This window comes from Equus caballus, chromosome 1 (genome assembly GCF_041296265.1).
Source record: "Equus caballus isolate H_3958 breed thoroughbred chromosome 1, TB-T2T, whole genome shotgun sequence".
Lineage (NCBI taxonomy): Eukaryota > Metazoa > Chordata > Mammalia > Perissodactyla > Equidae > Equus > Equus caballus.
Window position 1 is genome coordinate 35505853 of NC_091684.1, and position 18221 is coordinate 35524073.

At 34.7% G+C, this 18221-nt stretch overlaps 1 protein-coding gene across 4 annotated transcripts in view; it reads right to left on the reverse strand.

Moving 5' to 3' along the window:
• Positions 1–18221, reverse strand: part of HELLS (helicase, lymphoid specific) — a 43371-nt gene that overhangs the window by 14502 nt on the left and 10648 nt on the right. For 2 of the 4 annotated variants that reach the window (XM_023642224.2, XM_001502276.6), the window contains exons 4-12: positions 16994–17050; positions 14497–14533; positions 14346–14410; positions 11361–11402; positions 7781–8005; positions 7237–7419; positions 6398–6541; positions 3646–3842; positions 1491–1587 (exon numbers count right to left, since the gene is read on the reverse strand). In XM_023642224.2, coding sequence (XP_023497992.1) covers positions 1491–1587; positions 3646–3842; positions 6398–6541; positions 7237–7419; positions 7781–8005; positions 11361–11402; positions 14346–14410; positions 14497–14533; positions 16994–17050 — 1047 coding nt within the window. The remainder of the gene's footprint in view (positions 1–1490; positions 1588–3645; positions 3843–6397; positions 6542–7236; positions 7420–7780; positions 8006–11360; positions 11403–14345; positions 14411–14496; positions 14534–16993; positions 17051–18221) is intronic. The other 2 variants (XM_070261693.1, XM_023642226.2) reach the window with 1 other exon arrangement.

An 18221-nucleotide genomic window follows, 5' to 3' on the forward strand; every position in this document is an offset into this window, starting at 1 on the left:
CATGTTTCCTATATAAATATCATTAAGTCTTGAAAGGTGAGATAAAACATCTCCTTGAAATTTTCCCAGACCAGACCACCACATAACACATAAAATTTATCCATAACATTTCACAATTTACTAATTTTTCAAAATCTCTAGGGGGCCGGCCCTGTGGCTAAGTGGTTATTAAGATTGCATGCTCCCCTTAGGCAGCCCAGGGTTTTGCTGGTTCGCACCCTGGACGCGGACATGGCACCACTAATTAGGCCATGCTGAGGTGGCATCCCACATGCCACAACTAGAAGGACGCACAAATATACAACTGGATACTGAGAGGATGTGGGGAGAAAAAGCAGGAAAAAAAAGCAGATGGGCAACGGTTGTTAGCTTAGGTGTCAATCTTTAAGAAAAAAACAAACTAATATATCTTGAATATTTTAAAAAGCAGAAATAAGGTACTTTTAGGGTTAAACTTATAGCCTACCACTTCAGGCTCTGGACTAGTAGAAAAGCAATGAACCAACCAATCCAGAGATGTAGACATGAAAGGTTCTATAAGTTCTAAAACTTCAGACTTAAAATTACCCTCCTTCATTAGCTGTGTGATGACAAGTGATTTACACATTTATAAAACAACACAGAATAACTATATCATTATTAAACTGCTGAGGTCTTCAAAAGAAAACACAAACTTGTTTAAAATCACTTTATATCTTTTATAGCCATATGTCTAAATAGAAAATAACTGATTTACAAATAGAAAGTTAATTTTTAGGGCTCTGTACTGAAATAACCCACAGGAATGGAGCCAAACATAGAGAAACTTGACCAAAGAAAGAGAGAACATTACGAATAGTTTAAGAAAAAACTATCTGTAGACAGCAGCCCAGAAACAAACATACCTATAGGCAATCATCAGGAAAAATATGGAAATAACTTGATAGGGGAAGTATGATTTGAGATATTTTTACTTTTGATTTCTTCACTATTTCCTTTTTTATCATGGATATGTAGTATAAACTTTAAAGTAAAAGAAAATTACAAAAGACTGAATAAAATTGTCAAAGCATAACTGAGAAGCTTTTGGTGCCCAAATATGAAAATGACTAGGAGATCTTTGAAAGATTATGTTTCTCTAAAGTAAATATAGGAAAGATGGGTAGAGATTGCAGGGAACAGTAAGAACGGATCATGCAAGTACAGAAATTATACATAAATTATTGACAAACATTGCATAAAAACCACTCATTTTCATTTTTAGGCTGACAAACATCAGTAACCATTAGGGATAAAATTAAAATACAGGAAAAGGGCAAAATTTTAAAAATCACTTCAGTTCTGCTATAAAGCCATGTGACTTGTGGGGTTGGGGAAGGGCAGCGGAATAAGTTAAATTTGGCGAGCCCTAATTTTTCTAAATCTACCACGAAGGGATGAACAGCTGATCACTAGGGTTCCTTTTTTATTCTCTGAGTCTATAGTAAACAGAATAAGAAAAAAGTCAAAACCTGGTGCAGCATATGCAATACATTCTGTTCTCTTTCTTTAGCAATAATATCTTCAGCAGTTTCAGAAAGACTAGTGATATCAAACCAAGACTCAAAGCTGTAAGAGAAAGAAATGATTAGAAGTTAACCTATCACACGAATCAATTATATTAACATTTTACATTCTTGCAAATATTTTCTTAAAGTGGACATTTTTCCTGACTTATAAATACATTAACGTCTTACAATAATATGAAACTCAAACATTAAGGTACATTTTTCCCTTCTTTTTTAAGGCAGACTGCTGCATGCAGTCCCTCACTTGCATGTATCTGGAATCTTGGAAGCTTGACTACCCTACATTCTCCTATGAACAGACCCTGACAGCTTGTCTGGAGGTTCTAGCAGAGTGCAGCTACTTGCATATCCTTGACCGAAGAAGGATCCTCCTCTACCAGGGAAGGTCATCCTCTTCGACCAAGCGTGTAGCTTCAGGAGGGATGCACATGGAGCAGTGAGGAAGGAAGGGGACACCCAACAGCAGCCTGACCAACCGATAAGCTGAATCAACCCTGGTGATCAATGGGTTGACAGATGTCCCAGCCAGATCGCCCTCACATCCTAAGGTACATATTTTATGAAACACTTTAATAAAGTTATAGAAATGAAAAATATCTCTGAAAGCCAAGGCCATATGATCTCTCTCTTTCGGTATAAATATGACCCGCTAGAACCAATGTTTTAAAAGTACAACATATACATACCTTGGTAGTGATTACCTAACATATAGCCTTAGTTCTTTACAATGTGAAAAAAAACTATTAAAATGAGCAATTAAATAGTTCTCACAGTCTATACTAAGTCAGACTATAATGTTGGTAAGTGCTATTGGCAAAAATGCTGATAACATTTATGCGGTATTTAGACCAGGTAGTTACAAACTTTGGTCACCTGAATCACGTTTTATAAATTCAGATTCCCAGCTCCTACCTTGATGTTCTAACTCAGTAGAAATGCACAGGACCTGGAAACCTTGTCCATCAATAATAAATGTTTCCTAGACATCCAATAAGACTGCCTGACCTTGGGCCAATATTTGATAACCAAAGGCAGAATACTTTCTCAAAATAAAACATTAAAAGTTACTTTCTTGTATTAAGTGAACTTTCTTTAATGATGCCAAAATAAGTATAAATCAATTATTTTGCACTCCTGATTTTGGTATTTTCATCTTAATTATTTTTAACTTCTGTTAAGACTACTGTCTCCTCTTCCATTCTGAGCATGCTAATTATTTCCTAAAAACTATTTTTATTTTGTGGTTATTATGATATAAGCCAAGACAGCTTCTAGAATAAAAAGCACTAGGTTTAAACCGGGAGAACCTGGTTTTACTTTTGCACTTGGCATTAACTAGTCTTATTTTTAATAACTTCATACCTGGATTTTCTTTTATGTGAGATAGGGGATATATCCAACTTCTCTATCCCCTGAATTGTCTTATGAGGATAAAATGAGAAAAAGCCATCTCAAAGTGTTTCACAAAGTCAAGACAATAAAGAAAGAGCCTTATAAAAATAAAGGTAGCATTCAAGAGTTTTCTTTTAATTAATCAAAACAAACACTTTAAAATAATCTTTTATTTATCTGCTTTCACATCATTTATGTCAAGAGTAAAACATCCAGGGGGAAGGGAAATTGGAGGAAGGTGGTCAAAAGGTACAAACTTTCAGTTACAAGAAAAGTATTAAGGATGTAATTACAACATGATGACCAAAGTTAAGATTGCTGTACGATATATATGCAAGCTGTTAAGAGAACAGATTCTCTTAATAGTTATCACATGGAGGATTTTTCTTTCCTTTTCTTTTTATTGTATCTATGAGATGATGGATGTTAACTAAACCTATTATGGTAATTATTCCACAATATATGTAAATGAAACCATCCTGCTGAACATCTTAAACTTGCATAGTGATGTAAATCAATTATTTCTCAAAGGTGGAAAACAAAAACACCACACAGAACATGTAATATATATACCACAAAGAACCTGCCAAAAAGCTACCATTTTAATTAACACAGCTAACAGGAAGAAAGGAATTAATTTTAACTAAAAGCACAGATTTTGAGGTTAGAAAAATACAGAAAATAGTTAAGTAAATGGCTCACCTACCTTTTCAAGTCATCAAATACATCTGGCAACAAAAAGTTTAGCAATGACCAAAGTTCTGATAAATTGTTTTGCAGGGGAGTACCAGTCAAAAGAAGTTTGTTATCCGCATTGAACCGTTTTAACTCCCTGATTAGACGGCAGTTCATGTTCTTAATCCTGTGTCCTTCATCTACTATCAAGTATTTCCAATAGCAATGCTAGAAAAGGAATTTAGTTAAATATTTTTAAATGATAATCTCATGATTTTTCCTACAAACAACTCTAAAAATAAAACTTTTTTAGGGAACGGATGTTCAATTTTATCAAATAGCATTTCTGTATCTATTGAGATGATCATGTTTGCCTTTGATCTACTAATAGGATAAATAAATTTCCTAAAATTGATGTATACTTGTGTTCCTGAAATAGACTTCACTTGGCCATGAATTAATAATTAAAGTCCACCTGCTATTATGTAATTAAGATTTCTCCATTCACATTCTTCAGTCAAAGCAGTCTGTAGTTTTCCTTCCTACGCTTTGTCAATTTTTGATTAGTTTTAAAAAAAACTGAGGGGCTGGCCCCGTGGCTGAGTAGTTAAGTTCGTGCGCTCCGCTGCAGGAGGCCCGGTGTTTCGTTGGTTCGAATCCTGGGCACGGACATGGCACTGCTCATCAAACCATGCTGAGGCAGCGTCCCACATGCCACAACTAGAAGGACCCACAACGAAGAATATACAACTATGCACCGGGGGGCTTTGGGGAGAAAAAGGAAAAAATAAAAATCTTTAAAAAAAAAAGAAAAGAACTGAAAGCTTTTATTAGTTCCATACACTCTGAAACATTAAATAGCATTAGAATTCTCATTGAGGCCTACATCTGAGATTGACACTCTTTTAGTCTGATGGTGTTCTCAATTTCTTATAAAGTTATTGGTTTAAGTTTTCCTTTTCTTCTGCAGCTAATTTTAACCACTTACATCTTCATAGAAAGGCATCCATTTACTTTCGTTGTCATGCAAGTTGATTTAATTTCTCATATTTATTATCTGTGCTTTCTCTCTTTTATCTTGATCAGAGAAACTTAAAGAATCTATTTTATTGTGTAAAAAATACAAAAACATGCAATATTTCTGGAAAATACAAATATCAAACTGACAAGTGTAGGTATCCTTGGATAACTGGGTTGGCAAATTGGATGAAGAGTATGAAATGGGATATCTTTTGCATTTTACTTTATACATTCATAGCAGAAAAAGAGATTTTTTTACATAATATCATGACTTTATTTATTTATTTATTTTGAGGAAGATTAGCCCTAAGCTAACTACTGCCAGTCCTCCTCTTTTTGCTGAGGAAGCCTGGCCCTGAGCTAACATCTGTGCCCATCTTCCTCTACTTTATACATGGGACGCCTACCACAGCATGGTGTGCCAAGCAGTGCCACATCTGCACTCGGGATCTGAACCGGCAAACCCCAGGCCACCAAGAATCGGAACGTGCGAACTTAACCGCCGCGCCACCGGGGCAGCCTCTATGATTACTTTAATAAAAGCTTGGGACTTTTTTCTGGTGTTATAGCAAACCACATAACCTAAATAATCTCTCAGTATAAGACACCTACCTTAGTAAGCCAAACAAAATATAAAACAAACTTTATAAACAAAGAGATAAAAAAGAGAAGAGAAAATACAATGAAAAAGAAATGATGAGGAACCTGAAAAATGAATTACGAAGTAGACTCAGATACCTCTGCTGCCACTCAGGAACAGGAGCCCTGCACCCCGAAATGCCATTAACCCTTAAAGTTAGGATGCTTGATATAATAACATAAGCTCAGTAAATGCCACTGGCAAATGGAATTGACCAGGACACTTAATGTTTCAATTTGGGCTTAGTAGGGACAGTATAAATAATTGGAAATGTCTTCATGTTATATTATTTAATAGAAAACAGAAGTTTTAAGAAAGAACACATAGTATGTAAATTATATCTATTTATTAACAATAGTTATTTAATAGAGCAGTAGTAATTGTCTGGTAGTATTTTAAGTCTTTCTGCACACTACTTTTTTCTACAAGCAGTATACATTACTTTTACTGTGAAAAAACAATATAACTGCAAATCATATTCTAAAGTTCCTACATCACACAAGTTAAAATTCCATGTACTGGTCAGAGAAAGGAAAAACAAAGCAGTAAAGAACCATATGTAAAATAGGTGGAACAGTGAGGAAGAGGTTCAAAACACTAAAAAAATGAATTGACAGAAGCAACGAGAGAAGGTCAGTTTTCCAATTGCATTATAATAACTTGGGCACTAATAAATAAATACCTACAACATGAAGAAAAACAGTTACGGAAATGTTATACCATAAGATCCATAATACAGTCTAAAAATAACTTGTTTTCATATATCCTAATTTGATAAATTAAATGGATAAGAAAGTTCTATACACTTAAACCACAAGTCAGAGAGACATCTGTAATATATTCACAGATTAGGTCTATGTCTGGCTGATTCAAATACATTTAAAATGATATCATGGCTATAGGTTCAAGTGCCACAGGCTTTAATTTTCTTGTTAGAGACTACAACCTTCATCTCAATCTTTCTGTTAATATAAACCTCCAGTTTCCAAGGGAATATGCACAATACAATCTATTACTTCCATCAGAAAAAATAAAATAAAATGCTACTGGATGGCAAAAAGGTGTAATGAATTAAGAAAAATGTGTTATGGATTATAAAGAATCCAATGAAGACCATCTATACCTGTAACGCATTTCGGTCTCTCATGGCTATTTCAAATGAAGTGATTACCACAGGATGAATCTGGAGTGTCCCTTTTCGTTTGTGAATATTCTTTACCAATTTTCGACGTTCCTCCTGGGTCCCATGATATAACATAGTAGGAATCTAAAAGATTTTACATTGATTTATAATAAACTTTAGAACAATGTAAATATCAACGATTTGGAAAATGTAAAATTAATCATTTTCCAAGAGAAAAAAGATAACAATTTAGTTCTATTTTTCTACAACAAAATCAGTCAATTAATTCTAATAAATTATTAGACTCCTATCAGAAAATTAAAAACCCATGAAAACAAATCTAGAGTAAGGTGAGGTAGACAGCAAAGCTACTTCTGGAATATATACTACTCATAAATACAGGATGTGACTAAGGCAACCATATGTATGGAAGGAAAACACCATACATATATATATAAAATATATGTATCCAACATATGCCATATTATACCATAATAAGTTTAATATAGAATACTACATATATATACTAATATAGAATATTACATACTAAGAATAAACAGAATTTAAAAATAAATTCTAACTAGGTCTCTGGTGAATCATATTATCCAGTGCACTGAAAATCATCCAGGGATATTTTTGGCAAGATGTCTGAGATTACTAATACCTGTTCAGCTATATAAACCTAAAGTAGGTATTGCTGAGATTTGAAGGATAAATCAAGTAATTGTGTTTATGCATAAATCAATATAATTTTAGTAAGATCTACAATTTAATTCTGCCAACAAAACAGAATAAAACATTTGAAGTGGTAATATATTTAATGAAAGGAAATGTCTTACTTCTGGTGTAAATCTTTGGAATTCAGCCATCCAGTTAGGAAGCGTAGACAAAGGGCCACAGACAAGAAAAGGTCCAGGTACTCCTCTCTGAATCATCAACGCAATTGTAGCAATGCACTGAACTGTTTTTCCCAATCCCATTTCATCTGCTAAAATGCCATTAATTCCATTTTCCCAAAGCATCTGAGCAAAATAATATATGCTGCATTTAAACTCTGATATAAACACCTATTATAGTTTATGTCTTATTTTCATCTAAAGATGGTAATTATGAGACTGATATATTCAATATACAATAAGTTATAATAACGACGGTGGGAAGCCATTTATCAAAGCCATAAATGTGTTGGTAGCCTTGAATAGGATAATTTTTACTTTTAAAAATTTACTCTGGGAAAATAAATTAGAAAATATTTACACACAAATGCCTGTTGTACCTATAACAGTAAAACACGGAAGGAATGACTCAAGTTGTGTTACACTACATTAATAGATCATAATAAAAATGAACGAGTATCTGGAATTAAAATTGAGAATTCATTACCCTAAGCCATTCCATGCCTTCCACTTGGTACCATCGCATCACCCCTCCTATAAAGTGTTTTGGTTGCTGAAAGGGTACTGGTTGTCCATTACATTTCCGAACTGGGTCAAAAAAGAATTTAGTATTCTGTCTAACCGTTTGAGACAATCTATCTTTAATCATACTATTTGAATCTTTGTTTCTCTGAAGATCTTCTACACAGAGATGAGATGAAGAGCTTTCATCCTATAAAGAAAAAAGTTTAATTAGAAGTTTGATACATAATGCTGCAACCCCCTATTGATCAGAAAATGTAACTACAAGTCACAAGTTACCCAGTCCTATAACCACTAATTATGGAGAAATAAAACCATATGTTAAATAAAACCCTAAAGACAGTTACCTCCACACCCTCACAAATGCAATGTCATTGAAAAAGAGACTTCTGAAAATAACCCTTATAGATTATAGGCACACACTTTTGAAATGATCTTTACAATTGTACCAACCTTCCAAACCTCTAAAATATGCTACCCAAGAATTATTAAACTATTTTCTTTTTTTCTGTTTGTTTTTTGGAGGTTTTCGTTTTTGTTTTTTCTTTTTGAGGAAGATTAGCCCTGAGCTAACATCTGTGCCCATCTTTCTCTACTTTATATGTGGGATGCCTGCCACAGCATGGCTTGACAAGCAGTGCATAGGTCCGCACCCAGGATCTGTACCAGCGAACCCAGGGCCGCCAAAGCAGAACATGCGAACTTAACCACTGCGCCACCAGGCTGGCCCTATTAAACTATTTTCTTAATAATTTCCTTCACCAATAACAAAGATAATGGAGAATGCCTGTTTTAAACAAGAAAGAACTTTCCTTTGAAGGAACATAGAAACATTTACTTCCATCTAAGTAACTACTTTCGTTGAAGGGAAAGGGGCAAAGTAGTTTAAAAACTTACTCTATCACACTTAGGACTGTCAGTTTATCTGTTTGTGACACTCAGGACCAACTTATGACCAATGATAGATTCTACTGGCTAGCAATGTCCACAACTCCATTTTAAGAATGTGAAAAAGAGTATTAAGTCAATTTAAAGGGAAAAGTCTTATAAATGATCAGTCTTATAAGTGATGCCACAAGTGGATATTCATGTGGAAAAATATGAACCTTGAGTCTCACCACTCCATATATAAAATTATTTTGTGATGAAGTTATACATTTAAACATCAAACCCAGAACCATCAAGCTTTTAGAAGAAAACAGACTATTTTGACAACTTTGTGATAGGCAATGATTTCTTATACAAGACCAAAAAAGTACCAATCACCCAAAGGAAAAAAATTGATAAATTGAGCTATTACAAAATTTAAAATTTATGATTAAAAGATATCATTAAAAAAATGAGCAGGCAAGCCACAAACTGAAAGAAAATATAGTACATAAATCTGACAAAGAACATGTATCCAGAATATATAAAGAAATCTTACATATCAACAATAAAAAGACAAATAACCCAATAAATGGGCAAAAGAAATAAAGAGAAACTTTATAAAAGAAAACATACAGGCATTAAGAATGTGAAAATATACTCTGCATCATTAGAAATTAAGAAAATGCAAAATAAAACCACACAAGACTCATTTCACTTTCAGTAGAATGGCTAAAATTAAAAAGACTAACAACATGAAATACTAGCAATACTAAGAAAGGAAACTTTTCCACACTGCTGGTAAGAGTAAAACGATGTGTTCACTTTGGAAAAAGATACGCATTTTTATAAAGTTCAGCATACATTTACCATATGATCCAGCAGTTCCATTCCTAGGTACATACCCAAGAAATATGCAAACATGTCCATACAAAGACTTCTACACAAATTATCATAGCAGCCTTATTCATCATAGTTGCAAACTAGAAATAATCCAAATGCCCATCAAGAAAATGGATAAAGAAATTATAACATTCATTCAATGGAATACTACTCAGCAACAAAAAGAAACCAACTAGTAATAAACTCAACAACATAAATGTGCTTCAGTCATGTTGACTGAAAAGTAGAAGGAAATAAAATATTGTTATTTGGTTCGTATGAAAACTTGCTTGTGATGGAAGTTAAAAAATCAGGCAAAAGTAGTTTGTGATAGAAATCAAAAAGTAGCTGCCTCTAGGTTTGGGGTTAGGGAAATGACTGGAGATACAACGGATCCTTCTACCATAATGGAAAGGTTCTATACCTTGATTTGGATGATGACTACACAGATGGATACATTTGTCAAAATTCATCAGAATGAACACAAGAACAGCATATTTATTGTATATTATAAAATGAGGTGGAAATCCCACAGTAAATCTTGATATAAGATTAGATTATGCCTTTATCTTTAAAAATGCAACTAAATAGGGGCTGGCCCCGTGGCCGAGCGGTTAAGTTCGCGCGCTCCGCTGCAGGCGGCCCAGTGTTTCGTTGGTTCAAATCCTGGGCGCGGACATGACACTGCTCATCAAACCACGCTGAGGCAGCGTCCCACATGCCACAACTAGAAGGACCCACAACGAAGAATATACAACTATGTACCGGGGGGCTTTGGGGAGAAAAAGGAAAAAATAAAATCTTTAAAAAAAAAAAAAAAAAAAATGCAACTAAATATTATTTAAAATATGCTCATGTAATCTTATTTACATTTAACATGGTTAGGTTATAATTGCATCATAAATTAACCCTTATGCTGAACAAAAATCAATGCACTTTTGCGGCATAAATAGTGGACAAAATTATGAAAGCCAAATGGATTCTCTCTGATTTTATAATTAATCATCAATTGTCCCAAGGGCCTATTAATCTTTGATAGGTAAATTAATTTACTTCATATCCTGTAGCGAACATTTTTTTTTTTTTTTTTAAAGATTTTATTTTTTCCTTTTTCTCCCCAAAGCCCCCCGGTACATAGTTGTGTATTCTTCGTTGTGGGTTCCTCTAGTTGTGGCATGTGGGACGCTGCCTCAGCGTGGTCTGACGAGCAGTGCCATGTCCGCGCCCAGGATTCGAACCGACGAAACACTGGGCCGCCTGCAGCGGAGCGCGCGAACTTAACCACTCGGCCACGGGGCCAGCCCCCTGTAGTGAACATTTTCATGTTATAATTATTTTTGCTTCCCTAAGAAATCCTGTACTTGTAGGGACTTGGATAGTAAATACTCAGATAAGAAGGAACCTCTCTATAAAATGGGAGTGGGGTGGGAATCAAGCCTTCCCAAACAGAACCAAAGAACATCTTTAAGGCCAGCAACCAGATTAACATCCCTGATAGTGTCCACAAGCTGTGGAACATATATATCCATACGGTTACAGGCACTTGTATCATTGCTAGACTCCCAAGGACCCATAATTTAATATTTACACATTAAGAAACAAGCAATAGGACACCTAAAGTTGATACATAAGAAAGAATCATGTTAGGATAAAGAAGTGAATGGGTATTTTTTTTTTAAGGCTATGAAGTAGGGTAACTAGTGAGGAAAATGTACATTGGTGATTAAAAGAAAGGGGCTAATAATTACGGAAGGAAATACGACTCCTTAATTTATTATCTATTATAAATCTCTTACCTCATTCTCCTTTTTATTTTTTTTAGCCACAGACAAAATTTCCTAAAACATTAAGAAAACAAAAACAAAATAACAATATATGTAGTTCATTCAATTATTTACTCAACAAACATTTATTCTGTTCTGATTTTATGCCAGGAAATGGAGATAAGGTTCTCAAAGTAATTAAAATACAGACGACTCAAACTGGTGGACTCTAAGCAAAATTAAGCCAACGGTGTCTTATAAAATTCTGAATTACTCAGCAACACTTAAAAATTGGGATATTTATTCATGAATTTTCCAGTTGTCTTTTTTTAATCGAAGTTTACCTGAATAGACTAAGTCCAAATTCACACATGGCAACACTCCTAGTACAGAGTGGCAAATCACAGCCTGTGGACCAAATCTAGTTGGCAACTTGATTTTATAAATAATTGGAATAAGTCAATTTCCAATTATAATTATAAATTAAATTATATTATTATAATTATATATTTAATATTTTAATATTTATTATTATTATTATTGTAATTTCCAATTATAAATAGCTGGAAAAAGTCAGGCTTATTTGTTTAGTTTGTCTCTGGCTGCTTTCAGGCTACAATGGCAAAGTTCAGGCCTGATTAAGTTACCCACAAAACTATTCAAAGCCAAAAATATATACCATCCAACCCTTTAGAGAAAAAGCTTTCCAAACACTGCTCTAGAGTCAAGGTGTGGGCTCTCCTGTTATTCAAGGATTCACTCCCAAATGTCCCAACTCCAGCCCACTTTACAATTTAGGCCTCTGTGAATAGATGTATGAGTTTGCAATCTTGAGCATGATGAAAAGACAAATAAATTAAAAATACAGAATAAAAGTGTTTTGATTTTGAAGTTATCTACTTGATGCTAAGGGTGTGGAGATAAGCAACGTCTGAGCGCCACCTGGTGACGTAGGAGAGTATTATGTTATATCAAATTACCTAAAAAAGCTGTCATAAGGCGCATGAACATTAAAGACAGAGTATGGGGACATTTCAGGCAGAGAGAATACCACGTGCAGAGGACAAAGAGGATAAAATAATATGATACATTCAAGAAACTTTAAGCGTACCTCAAATTTAAGATGAGCAGGAAAAGCACTTGACATGTCAGTAAGTGGCTGAGAGACACATACATGTGTCATGAGTGTATGTAAAGTATTAGGGAAATACAGATTATTCATATTCTAAGGCTCAAGGTACTTCATATAGGGAACTGCTAGAAGAGTTGTTTTTAAATGACTAAATAAGGTGAAGCTTTTTGGAGAACAATTTGTAATGAATCAAAACATAAGCACACCACCACCTATGAAGTATTATAAAAAATTAAACCTCATAATTAAACTCCTCACTCTGCTTACCTCTAACAGCTTCATCCTTCACCACCCTTTCGTTTACATACAAACCAGAGCCAAATATACTTTTTTGAGCTTGCCAGGATCTCTCCCGCCTCTGGAAGTTTGTCAAAAGTTATCTCTTCCTAAAATACTTTCCTACTGCTTTCCCTGTTCCTTACTCTTTCCCTATTAACCTCCCTGCCATCTTTAAAGGATTTAACTTTTATCCCTCAAGTTTCAACTTAGATGTCACTTCCCGGAAGAAAACTATGAACCTCATGCCTGATTTAAGAGCCTCACTATATGCTCTATAGCGTCCAATTTTCCAATTATAATTGACTACTTACTTCTATATATTTCTCACTGGATGTGGGCTAAGGCAAAGACAGTGTTTACCTTTCTTTCTAACTGATCTTATCCACTTAGGACAAAGTTTGCCCACAGCAGATATGCCACAAACATTTCCTGAGTCATATTAAGAGCTACACTTAAGTGATTTCATTTAGTGATAAAGCAATCAACTAAACTTCAATAAATCTCATTAATAAACTGCAGGCTGAGTATGTTCCATAATCAATTAAATGGGTCCTGGGGCCCGCCTGTGGCTGAGTGGTTAAGCTTACATGCTCCACTTCGGCAGCCCAGGGTTTCACTGGTTCGAATCCTGGGCACCTACATGGCACTAGGCATCAGGCCATGCTGAGGCAGTGTCCCACATAGCACAACCAGAGGCACATCACAACTAGAATATACAACTATATACTGAGGGGCTTTGGGGAGAAGAATTCAAAAAATTAAATTAAATTAAAAAAAAGAAAAAGATTGGCAACAGTCGTTAGCTCAGGTGCCAGTCCTTAAAAGAAAAAAAGAAAAGGGTCCTGATTATTATTTTTAAATGAAAACAAAAAAAATCAGAGCACATCCCTAAAGACAAATATTATGTGAAATTTTATATTTTATTAAGACCTAAAGAGCCTGAATTTCAGCTAGAAGAAAAATGCAGTAGGTAATAAGTTTAGTTTTTTGGGGTTTTTTGCTGAGCAAGATTCCCCCTGAGCGAACACCCATGCCAATCTTCCTCTAATTTTTAGCATGTGGGCTGGCAGCACAGCACGGCCGCTAAGAGAGTGGTGTAGGTCCACACAAGGGAATTGAACCTGGGCCACCAAAGCACAGTGAACTGAACTGAACCACTAGGCCACCAGGGCTGGCCTCAGGATAGAATTTTTTTAAATATAAGAATGTAATGAATTAAAATATGCTTAAGGAATATTTAAGGTTTGTCATAATTGAAGATGCTCTTTAATTTCTATTTTATGAGGTAACAAGTGAGAAGGTGAAAAAGCAATCTGGTTTTAGAAATGAATATATGATTTTAGCTCCTTAAAGGTCTTCAACAAGAAACAAGAACAAACTGCTAAAGGTAAGGCTTTGAGGTTACAAGAAATTATAATTTCTGATTAGCGAAGCTCATGCTCCTTTAACAAACAGGAAGACAATACCATCTTCTTCCCTAAAACGCTTAACAGGCTCAAAAGCAAGTAAGTAAGAGCGATCCATGCAGCTTTAATGTGGTTCAAAACCCACAGTAGGTGTTACTCAACATGGAATCTTATGTACCCTTCCCCCCTTTTTTTTTTTACCTCTTTTGACATGACCTCTGAAATATTGTATGATTCATCTTCTCTTCCTCTTTTCTTTCTCATAACTATAAAAAAAATCATTTTATGTTTGACAGTAATTAAAGCAAAAATACAAACACATATTCTTCAAAACTAGAACAAGGATATTTACCTGGATTCTCCTCATTTACATCAATGGAATTTTTACCCTATAAAACAAGGATTTAGAATATTATTTTTCTAAGGACTTCTATGGTATTACATATTAAAAGGTACTGATTAAGTAAATGTTCCTTGGAGTTGAACCACATCCACAACTCTTTTGTGGATATTATACTATTATACCTACCAACATGTAATCTTTTTCTGTATTTCCCTACAATAACTTCTTTGTAACCATATCCCTCTACTTTTTCCCAAAGACTCTACTTTCCTCAATATTCTTCCATTTAAGAAGACAAATTTCAAAATTAAACATAGAAGGCATTTTTATTTTGAAATTACCATGCACATCTTCTGTAACTGTCCGTTTATGCTCAAAGATATTTAATGCGTATGGTATGGAAGAAGCACTGATTTTCAGTAAAATTTATAAGTTAAATACAACTAAAAAGATAAATAAAAGAGAATACTGACTAAAAAATTTTAGGGGAAATAAGGAAAAGGAAGAGATGTTAAAAAACAAAGTTTCAAAGCAAGAGTTGGAAAAGATGATTAAGAACAGGTAGACAGCATGTATGTGAAATCAAAATGACAAAGAGATAAGAAAAAAAATGAAGTAAAAAAGGTAACAGATTAAGAGAAAACACCAAAAGGGACTAGCGAGATGGGAGTAGGTAGAATTTAATGGTTGGCACCTTTAGAACAAAAGCGAAAAAAAGCAAAACCCTGGTATATAGTTAGCTGGACAAAAGTGAAAGATGGTTTAAATGTACAGGTTGAAGAACAGGGAGTAAATGGTTAAGCCAGTAAAATTATATGTTCTTCAAAAACCCAAAATAAGTCCTTAGAACTAGCAACCGAGTCAAATATTAGTTTTCAAGAATTGCTTTTGTTGCAAAATTACCTACCATGTACTTTAACATCACCACTAACCACACTAAGAATCAAGGTAGCTGTACTTAAAGATACCCTATCTATTTTGCCTATTAGCATTTTCATATTTCCTAATAAAGTCAGTTTAGTATAGAAGTTAAGTGTGGGGTCTCAAACTAACCCTGGGTTCAAATTCTGGCATTATTATTTACTAGATATGTGACCTCCAGCAAGTTACAGCCAACTCTCATTCACACTAATTATATTCTATAAAGTTGCTGCAAATACTTAATTAGTGACCAGTGAATCACTGCCTCTAGGAGAAATACAAGTTTAGGTTCCTGTAAGCCTCTGGTCACATTTTCATCAATCAAAACATAATCCTGTTTTTCATGTGTGTTGCTGTTTAGAGACATCTTAGTTAATATACACGTTGATTAACATTGAACCCAGGGCCAACAGCACTGTAACTCACACCTGAAGGAAGCTTATCTAACACGGATTTCCTTCATGAGGCACATCACAGCCCTTCTGCATTAGAAACACTAGACAGCACTTCAGTACAATGTGGCTGAGGGCCACTTTAAACAGCAAAATCAACAAAAAGCACAAATGCAAAAATCGTGGCGTTAAACAGACCACAAAAAGGATACTTCTTTGCAGTGTGACTGCTTAAATAAAGCAGATCACTACTTTGAGCTCAGCTGCAAATGTTGTGTGCTGGGAGACTCAATTTCTCTGCCATTCTGCACATGCACATGTCTGTGTACAACCACAAAAACAGGAGTATTGATTCTGAAGTTCAAATAAATTTTAGCCAAGTGTTAACTGGTAGATATGGAATCTACAAATAATGATGAAGTGTATCTCCTTCATCAGCTTCTTTATATGTGAAATGGGGATAATAAAAATACCTCTACCTAGGAGGGCTGTTTTGAGAATAAAGAAAAACAAGTAAAACTTATTTACTTTATTTATTATTGTTCTAATACCTGACACACAGTAAGTACTCAATAAATGTTGCCTTTATTATTTCTCTTTTCACTAGCACAATTGTTCTTTATACAATTCCCATTAATACGGCATTAAACAGCCTCATGTTAAAACATATTCCCCAAAAAGATTACATTTAAAATTCAGGCTATTTGAATTCAGTCTAAATGAATGCTCTATTATCTGAAATGATATCAGCAGATACACTATCTGCTCTAACTTTGGCTCCACTGCTGAGCTATGCATAAGACACCAATTTAGATTATTGTTATAGCTGCAAGTTGACATGAGGTTGGAGGCATGAAGGAGAAAGAGTAATCATTACAAGCTCCAAGAGAGCTGGCCACTAATAAAATGCTATGAGGTATAAAACAGTTGCAGACTTTTTCCAGTTCAGAAAGTAAAATTTTGCTATTACCAAAAACAGTCCACAGAATAAGAAACTGAAGGTGTCATTCTTTAGCTCTCCTTTCATATCTAAAAGACTGAGAAACAGATCTTATATTTCTATGCAACCTGAAACAAAGATAGGTTATCAGATAAAGAAGGTTGAAATTAAACAGATGATCAATAAAGTCAAAAACAATCTCTTTAATATTTAAGGTAACATATACAAAATATTCCAGCTTACTACATATTACCTTTGTAACTTTTAAAGATTCCTTTTTTCTCTCCAATTTCTCTTTCTTCTTCTGTTCCTGTAAAATAATTTTTTCTTAATGTCACAAATGGAAAATACAAATTATAAAACACATCTCAAATAACTTATGTTCACAACAAATAAACTATATAAAAATTAAAACAGTGGAGAACTTCCACTTCAAGCTTTTGGAGAGCAAGAAGAAACAGATTTACCCTCCTGCCTTAAGCAACTAAAATCCAGGTAAAATAATTAAACAATGGTTTTCAGACAACATACAGCAAAAGACAGTAACAGTGACAAAGGAAACAAATGAGGGCAATCTTCTGATTGCCCAGGTTAAAGGCAATTTCCAAGTGCAAATAATAGAGGGAGAATCCAAACAGAGTTCAACCGTCTCCCTGAGTTGAGACAGAGCACAAAACTTAGAGCAGCTAGCATACCCAGGGTGAAGTACCAGAGAAGGAGAGCTGCGCACAAAGAAAGCTAGGAAGATCTGAGGCCGAGTCTTCAGGCTAAGTACCCATCAGTGCATGAGTGTAGGAACACCAAGGCCAGGAAAACAGCCACTAGAAAGAAGACAGAACAATCCCCTGTGCTCATAAGGGATCAGGAACAGTTCACACTCCTGTCAGCCAAAGCAGAAAGGCCTCCTAACATACAGGGTATCAAAAAGAGTGCTCTGTACAGGGACCGGGTTATTCCTAGACTAAAAGCTGTTCCATATGCACCCTAAGAAAGCTTTAAAAGCAAGACACAAAAGGATTCAAATCATTTCTAAGAGGAGGTCAAAAGGGTATATGCCTTATAATAACTCACTAAGCTTGATATTTGTTTTGTTTTTCTATATCTGTGTTTCTTTTTACTATACAAAGCTTTAAAAGGGGATTTCAACAAAGGAAAAAAGAACTTAGCAAATGCAGCAAAATCTTGATTGATAATTGTTACATGTATCTAGTAGATAATAAATTATATAGTATTCTAGATAAGTGCAATGGGAAGAACAGAGCAAGGTAAAGGGGATCAGGAGTGTGAGAGCGGAGGTGGTGTCAGGTAGCAACTTTATTTAAGGTTGTCAGGGCAGGCCTCACTGAGAAAATGTTTAAGCCAAGGCTTGAAGATGATGAAGTAAGCAACGCTGCTATCCTGCGAGAAGAGGGTTCCAAACAGAACAGCCATGGCAAAGACCCAAAGGCAGGAAACACACTTAGAACGAAGTGTGAAAGCTA